Below are 9,681 nucleotides of genomic sequence, written 5' to 3' on the forward strand. Positions count from 1 at the left end.
TTTTTACTAATTTTTTTATAAGTAGTATTTTTCATAAAATTTGGTAGTTCTATTTTGTGAAGCTAAATGAAGTTTCATATAAATCATATCCATACAATAATAAATTTCCCAATTTAGCGTTGCTTTATTATAAATAGAGATTGAGAGAGGAGAGAGAAATTGAAAACCTATCTGTGGATATTGCTTTATGGTTGTGGAATCAGATCATCGCGATTGATCTGATCTGATTCGTTTCGATTCATTTTTTCTGGAAATAATTTGCAAATTCTGCATGAGAAAATTGGAGGTAGAGGAACTGGAGACATAGTAGAGATAGAAATTTTCTTTTTTTGTTAGCGAAACATGTCTGCCGTAGTGTGCGGAAAGAGATCGAACATCTTTGAGGAATCGCCGTCGTCGCCGCCTGTCACTAAAAGGATCCGCTGCTCCTCGTCGTCGTCGCCCGGCCGTAATTTTTCTCCGCCGAGGGCCACCGCCTCTTCTTCTAATTATATCTCCTCCATCGATCAATTAGTCTCCCTCTTTCCTGATATGGACAGACAGGTTATTGTTTCTCAATTTCTTCTTAAATTGATGTCACGCTCGCGGAGCTAGACGTGTTCTTCCAGCTTTTTTTTTTTGATTGGGGAAAAGCTGTGGTGGTGAAATTTTGATCTTTATCTTTTGTGTGAATCTATTGGATATTAAATTAGTAGACTTGTGCGTTCTATATGAATTTGGAATTCGTATTAGGGGCTTTATTACTCTAATTATTGAAAATGAAATGTTATTTAGGCTCAGGAATCTATACTATCATCAAATTACATGGCCTCGCACCATTAATTCCCTTTTCATGGTCAAACTGTGATTATCTGATGTTATGAAATGGGGGGATACGTCCTCAGGAAATATTTCATGTTACATTCTTACCTTGCAAAACGTTAAGTGGATATGCAGATTAACTTGCTGCTATTCTACACACCACACTTGCAATTTGCAAACGTTTTAGAGTAGCTAGTTTGAAAGGATTTTGTGCTGGATTTTGATAATTTCCGGGCTTTCAGGGAACTTTCTTTGTACAATCAGTCATTATTTCTTCGGCTAATGACTTTATCCATATATGTTGATATTTTCTCGTTTTTTAATCGTTCTTTAGCTTATGACTTTCACCAATATATGTGATGCTTTCTTATTTTTTTATGCCCAATGCTTTGCTTAATGCCCATTACATGTTTAGTTGAATCATAATATAGTAACTTTAACAATAATCAAAATATGATGTGACTGTATGAGAATTGCTTTTCGTTCTATGTGAGTGGAGTAGGGTCTCATTAGGTTCTGATTTACTCGGTGAATGGAAGTACTCCTTAGCCATAATCTGATATACATTTTTCTTATTTCTTCTGCTTGAATGTTAAACTTATTAACTCGTTATGAATGGTTTCGGCTTCTAGTTTGTGGAAAAGGCCCTTGAAGAGTCTGGTGATGATTTGGATCTGGCTATCAAAAGATTACATGATCTTCGATTGAGTGTTGCCGCAAATTCATCAGATCTTACCCAGGATATTGACACTCAGTTTTTGGCTAAAGGTGTTTTTTCTCAATTTTTGTGCTTTTTTTGGTAATTTATGCTTCATATATTTCTATATGTTTTCTGAAATAACACTTTTCTAATTCTTGTAAAATCATGGTATATGCTACCAATTATTGGATGTTAAATTTATGAAGATGTTTAGGCTCTAGCCTACTGAGTGAATCGTCATTGGTTCTCTATGTATCCATTAAGTTCTTCTGCCATTTCCGAATTTTGTACGGCATGATGGCACATAATCTTGGCATGGCCTACCTCATTTTAATCCACTCTGGTTCTGGTTTATTTTGTTTCTAGATTACGCATGAAGCTTCTTCTCCTGGAGTCGCCTGGACTGAGTGATTTTTGCATCCTTTCATCCTTTGCTTAAAATTCTTTGTGATATTTAATTTGTTTTCCTTTTTTCCTTAGACTATTTAATGATTATTTTGTTTAGCGCTTCAAAGTTTCACATGCCATGAATGTCACTAACCCATGTGTTCTTTTGTTTAGTTCCCCCACACCCCCAATGCATAAATTTGATTTTCTCACCCTTCATCAAAGAAAGCACCCTATTCTTTTTCATAGTTGTCCTTTCATTTATATCCATTTTTCTGCTGCGTGCTTTGTAACTGGCTAAACGTGTACTTTATCATGAATAATTCTATTTCGTATTCATGTACAGTGGTGAATGATGGAGGGGTCACTTCAGGAGAGGAACCACCTGGTGCAAACAATCTTCCTGTAAATGGAGCAGAGTGGGTGGAGCTATTGGTTAGAGAAGTCTTGACTGCAGCCAGTGTAGAGGATGCTAAGGCACGTTTGTCCCAAGCACTTGAGGCGTTGGAGAAGTCTATTTATGCGAATGCTACTGCAGAGGCTGCAAAAAGCTTCCAAAAGGTGTGTGCTTATACCTACCTCTAGAAGATATATGACACATTCGTTAAGTAAATTATTTTTTAAGGAATCTCATCTAAGTACTTAAGGTAGTCGAAATGAGTATCAGCATGACTTAATATTTGGAAAATGATTATATACTTGAATTTACATTATTGTAATGCTTTTTAGGAGAACATAGTGCTGAAGCAGCAACTAGAAGCACTCCTACAGGAAAATACTATTTTGAAGCGAGCAGTTTCTATACAACATGAACGACAGAAGGAATTTGAGGAAACGGGCCAAGAGTTGCATCAGCTGAAGCAGCTAGTGTCTCAATACCAGGAGCAACTACGGACTCTCGAGGTCAGTTTTACGGTGTCATAAGCATGTTGATAGTTTGGTTGGCTAGTGAAACTACATTATTGTTCTCCTTGCTATAATCAGGCTATATGCAAATGAACAAAATATTCATTTCAAATTCACAACATAATTAAGAGGTTGAGACCATCCAACTTGCATGTGCAATATTCCAATACACTGGGTACTATTAAGGTTTTGTACTTGAATACCAAGCTCATGCTGATGATAGAATCTAGAAAAAATGTGGTGTTTTTAGGCATTAAGTTATCTTTATGGATCATCGTAATAGTATGAATTTTTATGGAAAGAAGGTTCAGTATATGAGTCATTCATATGTTTTCTCCAGGTCAACAATTATGCCCTTACAATGCATCTAAAGCAGGCCCAACAAAGCGGTTCACTTCCTGGACGTTTTCACCCAGATGTGTTTTAGTTATTCAGTTACGAGTGCTATACTAGAATCAGGATCAAGCTAGATTCCTGGCCCTAGTTGGTATGTGTAGTTTTTACGAGTGAGATCACATTATTATACGTGCTGGTTTGTGATGCCCGTCGCTACTGACACCTTAACAATCCCTGTTATAGTTATTAAAGTTAATTAATTGCTCCTTTTGGCTTTATTTCTTCCCCTTCACCCCTCTCCCTTATTATTGCACAGCATATTTATCATTAAAGCAGCATTCATCGAGCTTGAATATTCTCTTTTTGATTGATGTTAGCATCATCTCATGTCAATTTACTTCCATTATGGTTTATGCATTTCTCTTTTGAGAATTTATCCTTGTATCAAAGCGACAGCAGTACTTGGATTGGATACCTCTTGTGACACGTTATGATATTCTTTTTACTCAAACACATGGAGTATTATATTCCTACTGCCTTTTTCTTTTCTGGGTGCAGTATCTTTTTCCTTTTTGTGATGCAGATTTCGTCTTTTTGGTTGAACTCCCATTTACTTAATTGGTGTTTTGGTATGGAGCCCATTTTTCATTTTCTAAAGATGAGTATTTTAAGTTAGATATCAATCGGTCTAGCTCAGCAAGTTGCGGGCTAATCAAATAATGATTTTTATCAGGTAATAAATATTTAATACTAACTCTAAAGGATTGGGTTTCGAGTTAGCCAACCAGGCTAATGAGACTGTTATCGATAAAATTAATACTCCCTCCGTTCAATAGTAATAGAGTCATTTTCATAGTAGTAGAGTCATTTCCTTTTTTGGCAAAAGTTTAACACATTTCTTTCCACCTACTTTACTCTCTCTTACTTTATTCTCTCTACATCTCTATACCTTTTTCATTTCTTACTTTATCTTCATTTATTTAACTCACCTAACACAATTTTTTCTTAATCTCCGTGTTGTAAAGAAATGCCTCCACTACTATGGAACGAGGGAGTATATGTCATGTCCAATACATAATGAAAAATTAGTCATATTTTAATTTTAATTTTAATTATGATAATATTGATTTGAAATATATACTTAAATTCAAACATAAATAAATACTAATTTAAGATTTGTATAAATAGAATAAAACATGGTTAAAAAAAAATTAAAGCGTGAGAATTCAATTTTTTTTATAAGAATTAAAAATTTTAATATATATATTTATTATTATATTAATAAAATACATTGGGTTTCGAGTTAGCCAAACAGGCTAATCAGACTGTTATCGATAATATTAATATATGCCCTGTCCAATACGTAATGAAAAATTAGTCATATTTTAATTTTAATTTAAATTATGATAATATTGATTTGAAATATATACTTAAATTCAAACATAAATAAATATTAGTTTAAGATTTGTATAAATAGAATAAAATATGGTTAAAAAAAAATTAAAGCGTGAGAATTCAATTTTTTTTATAATGAATTAAATTTTTTAATATATATATATATATATAAATATATATATTTAATATTATATTAATAAAATACTATGCTCATACATATTAATTTTTGTATAATTATTTACATCATAAAAATCATCAATAAAGTGTCCAATTAGACTATCAAACAAGACTAAACAATAGACAATAGTTGCATCTAAGTCCAATCCGCTGGGTCAGCTCCACTCGAGTTGCAAGTTAATCGAGTGCGGGCTAATTGGATTTTAATTTTATCGGACTAGAAATTTTCAAACATAATCTCCTCGAATGTAAGTGGACTATTTCGGCCAAGAAGGGGAGGAATAAATTTGGAGGTGTTTGATGGTCATTCAAACTTTGTACAAACTATCCTCACTGTAAAATAAATATTCACCGTCCCATGATAAGTGAGTCGTCTTCATTTTGAATCGTTATAAGATAGTTGAATCATTTATATACTTAACAAAAAACTCCATTCACTTTCATGGTTTATTGTCTCTTTCTCTTATATACTTTATTTCTTTTTCATTTTAAACTTTAAACGTTAATTTCTTATATCTTAAGCCCAAAAAAAGTCTTCCACTATCTTGGCGTACTTCTTAAAGTCATTTGGGAAAATCAGGATAATTACAAAGCAAATTACTAGTACAATTCCATAGAAGAGACCTAGTGATAAAGAAGACCAATCCAGAATTTGACATAAAATCTGATTAGAAACTTACTCCTATTTCTTACTCCATACCAGTTTACCACTACACTCTAAGACAAAGTAGTATACTTTTATTCATATTGAGATTAAATAATTTAAGTAACTATGATACACAAATAGTGGGATTAAAAAAGTAGCTATGATACATAAATCGTGTAACTACATCATATCTACCATATATGTACTACTTTGGACTAATTAAATGCAAGTACAACAGGCTTCGTGAAAGAATTTTATTAAAACATTAATACAAATTAAAGTACCGAATAATAACATTGATAGTTTATTCAAGAAAAATATTATAAGTAGTGCCCTCCTAAGATCATACACGGGCCCTGTAGTACTGCTAATCTAAACTTAACTGTATGGGCCTTTGTGGCCTCTATTTATATATGTTTAATTTCAGTTTTGCTTTAAGTAGAATACGGGCTGGTATATATACAGAAATTTAGAACTAGTGTTAACTAATTATTTCGAACTACTAGTATTTATAAAGTGTGAACTTCATTCTTTGTCCCTAAACTTAAACACGAACCCTATTTGTTAAAAATATCCCCACACCTGAACTTTGAAATAATATTGCTCGGAAGACTTTTGAACTTTTTAAGACATTTTTATCCTTTCCCACTCTTTTACTCTCAAAGACATTTTGTACTTTAATATTCCCTCTATTCTAACTTCATCTTACAGCACAATTAATAAATGATATTTTCCTTTACCAAAAAAAAAAAATAAATGATATTTTTCTGCTCCGGGTAGTGATAAAATGCAAACTTATATATTGTATAAACTCAAAACTCTTCAACACAGCTTCAACACTATTTCAATATAATATCAACACAGTATAAAATTTTAAGATTTTAATGTCAACACAGTATCAACACAATATCAATCATTGACTACTGTTGAAATTCTGGTGATATTTTCATGTTGATGCTTTTTTTGTGATCTGTTGACATTTTTCAATGGTCCAGATCATAGTTTTGAGTTTGTATAGTATTTAGAGTTTTCATTTGATCACATTCCCTCCTACTCCTCTCATAGTTCTATTCATATGTTCTACTACTTTCTTTGTTTTGGAATAGAAGTCCCCATTTTGACCGGTCACGAATTTAAGAAATGTGAAAAAAATGAAAAAGTTAGTTGAATGTCTCTTTATATTAATATATGTTTTATAATGAAATATAACAGGAGTGTGTTAGTTGAATGTGAGACCTACGTACTTAACCATTTATAGTAAACTGAAATGATTGTGGCCATATTAAAATGACAAAAAAATGATTTTTATTATGAGAATTGGGATGGAGGAGTATAACATTATGTGTCACACTATGCCATAACACTTTATCAACAGTAACACGAGTTGAATTCTAGTTCATATTGTTCTATATAAAATAGAAACATAAAGTAGATATAGATTTACGTGGTTCATCAACGTTGCGTTGGCTTTATCCATGGGCAGAAACGAAGAACAAATATTATTCAGAGTGTTTTCAGATTGTGGCTACAAATTTCAAATTACGGATTACATGGCTACATATTTCAAATTACAGAATTATGTGTTCTACTCCCATATAAATAGGCACACATGAGATCCTATCCCAATTAGGAAATACAATCCTATCCCAATTATGAAACATAATCTATGCAGATTCAAGGCATACTAACAAATCTCCACCTTGACTTGAATTCTCCCTTGCAGATGCATCATTACAATGCCAGACGAACAGTTGCCTCAGATTTGCCCTCCTCGAGCAATTAACAGCTCATGAGATTAAGCAAGTCCAAACCATTATCAGTTCTCTGTCGCTTGATCTTCTTCCCTATCTGATTTTCCACCAAGGTTTTCCACTGTTTGAACTTCTTGAAAGCGTCACCTTTATGCTTCATCATGTACACCCAAGTCATCCTCGAGTAGTCATCAATCATCGACACAAAATACTTGTGACCTCCAATAGATTAAGCACGTGATGGACCCCAACAATCCATGTGAATGTAGTCGAGCGTCCCCTTGGTCCGATGAACACCCTTCTTTGGGAACTTGTTGCGATGAAGCTCCCTAAAACACAATGTTCGCATAAATCCAGTTTCTTTACTTTATGACCAGAGAGAAGATCACGCTTTGACAAAATTTGCATCCCCCGTTCTTGTAATACCCCGTTCTAATTACATAATTTATGCACTAAACTAGATACGTAAAATAACAAGTAATATTTGAATGTTTACAACAATAAAAGAAAGTTCGACATCGCGAGCGATTAGTAATCCCGCTTCCATTTCAGAAAAACCTCCTACACGAGAAAATGACCACGGTAATTAGTAAAATATATATATCTACCTATGGGCAAAAAAATAGAAAGTGGGGAAGAGAGGAATAGTACCTAGACTTGACCTTCTTTACCACCTGCACCATCCCGGGAGCTCCGCCATTAAACACTCCCCGTATTTCTACCTCTGTAAACGTGATGAAATTAAAGAAAACAATGATGATGTTGGGATAATTAACCGAGAAAAACGCGTAGCCATAACTTGTGTAGAGAGTTAGATTATAAAGGAAGGTATCAGTTTCCATTACCAACGCCTACCCAAAAATTTTCTTTCACCTCCAAACTTTTATTTTCGGGCAAGTAGACGGAGAAGTTTCCAACCTCCCGATACCAAGTGTTCTAGCTTTCTTTAGGAAGGAGGATTTCAAGTCTCATCATAGAAATCTCTTATCATCCTTTCGAGGTAATGATTATAAGCATGTCATGTTAGCATGAATTCATATAGAACATAGAATCACAACCAAGCATGCTCCTAGATAATCAATCTTCAAATTCATGTTGAGCCTGAGTTACGTACTACTTGTGCAAAGTCTTGGAATCACATAAAAAGTAGGAAAAACTCCTAAATGTTTTCTCTTTGAAAGACCAGCACCTTTGAAAATTTATAATGAAAAACTCTAGCCGTTCAAATGAAATTTCCTTCGGTCAAAGTGAATATAGGAGAGTTGTTTACCTTCGTTTAAAATTTCAGAACGATCGGATAATGTTTGAACCTCCGATCGTGTACAAAACCAACGCTGGTACTGTAGAAACCGACAGCCACTTTCGAAATTATTTCTGGAAAATCTGACCGTTAAAATTTGATCTCCTTTGGTAAAAATGATGCTTTATGAGTCTTTTACCTTCGGTTAAAATTTCGTGACGATCGGATATTGTTTGGACTCCTGATCGTGAAGAAACTCTAGACTGCATCTTGTGTGGCGAAAATTTAGAAAAGAGAAAGAAAGAGAAGAGAGAGAGAGTTAGAAAGAGAATAGAGATAGATGATGATAAGAAAGAAGTTACGCAGCCTAGTTTGACACAGTAGGTAATTGAACTAATGATTTTGCTCCCTTGACTTTTGGACCTTTCAAATATCAAATGAGTGTTAGACTAAAATTTATTAGTCCTTATTTGGAATTTATTATTAAATTAATTGCTTGAGATTAAATTTTCTTGAATTAATTTAAGTAAATGAGTTTGTATGTTTTTCTCAAGTGAATTCTCAAGTTTATTTAATTTTAATCTCTCGATTAATTAATACCAATAATTAAATATTCAAATTTAATTAAAGTGAATGAGTTTATGAAAGAGAGAAGGAAAGTAGGATGCATATCCTAAGAACACATCATCTGCTATTGTTATTTCCTTGAAGCTGAATAGTTTATTATCTTTTATTGGACAAGGTCCATCGCAAGGAATTTAACTCCAAGTGAGTTAATATTGTCATACGGAGTAAGAAGCATACGAGGTGCACTTTCCTATCCTACAATGGATAAAAATATAAAGTATCGTTTTATGATGATAAATTATGAAAAAAAAGTTGTCATGCCTTAAATGTTTTGTTTATGTATGATGCCTATCTGTTTGGTTATACCGAATGTGCTATGCCAAATAAAGTAAGAAATCGAATTCGGGTCCCAGCAAGGGGAGAGTCCCTACTCGGACTAGTGTACACGTGGACCGTGTGTCATCGAGAGGGTTGGCCGGTCCGGTGTTCGTGGAAAGTGGCCACTTTCCCGGCACAAGAAGGAAAGTTAAGATATGGCGAATTACATAAGGAACTAAAACTGATCAGTCAACTTTTTAAAGTAAAAGAATTTAGTAAGCTTGGGTCTTTTTTCAGAAAACGCCTGAGTAGTACTTGTATGATGGCTTGGCAATATTATATATATATATATATATATATATATATTGTAGATTTCGGCAACGTGTGCACTGAGTACCCTTGTACTCAGCCCTGCATGTATTTCTAAATGTGCAGGTTGAGCTCTGATGGAGTGGAG

At 33.6% G+C, this 9,681-nt stretch overlaps 1 protein-coding gene and 1 long non-coding RNA gene across 2 annotated transcripts; one reads left to right on the forward strand and one right to left on the reverse strand.

The window, feature by feature from the left end:
• Window positions 1–127: 127 nt before the first annotated feature.
• Window positions 128–3,408, forward strand: LOC125196997 (uncharacterized). Its single transcript, XM_048095687.2, has 5 exons — window positions 128–543; window positions 1,434–1,569; window positions 2,235–2,449; window positions 2,618–2,791; window positions 3,135–3,408. Exons 1-5 carry the CDS (start codon window positions 343–345, stop codon window positions 3,219–3,221), a joined length of 813 nt encoding a protein of 270 aa, XP_047951644.1. The 5' UTR covers window positions 128–342; the 3' UTR covers window positions 3,222–3,408.
• Window positions 3,409–6,830: 3,422 nt separating this feature from the next.
• On the reverse strand, window positions 6,831–8,697 carry LOC125197028 (uncharacterized). The gene is made up of 4 exons (XR_007171981.2): window positions 8,539–8,697; window positions 8,370–8,473; window positions 7,751–7,823; window positions 6,831–7,660 (listed from the first exon to the last, which is right to left on the reverse strand). It is a non-coding gene; the product is annotated as an uncharacterized LOC125197028 (long non-coding RNA).
• Between the last annotated feature and the right edge of the window lie 984 nt (window positions 8,698–9,681).

Source organism: Salvia hispanica, chromosome 4 (genome assembly GCF_029641045.1).
Source record: "Salvia hispanica isolate PSC_SH4W2 chromosome 4, Shi_PSC_v1, whole genome shotgun sequence".
Lineage (NCBI taxonomy): Eukaryota > Viridiplantae > Streptophyta > Magnoliopsida > Lamiales > Lamiaceae > Salvia > Salvia hispanica.

Excerpts from the sequence above, each read along its gene's own strand:
- LOC125196997 (XM_048095687.2), top strand. The coding sequence starts at position 343 with ATGTCTGCCGTAGTGTGCGGAAAGAGATCGAACATCTTTGAGGAATCG. Across the intron at positions 1,570-2,234 it reads CACTCAGTTTTTGGCTAAAG|TGGTGAATGATGGAGGGGTC; the intron begins GTGTTTTTTCTC and ends ATTCATGTACAG. Across the intron at positions 2,450-2,617 it reads CTGCAAAAAGCTTCCAAAAG|GAGAACATAGTGCTGAAGCA; the intron begins GTGTGTGCTTAT and ends AATGCTTTTTAG.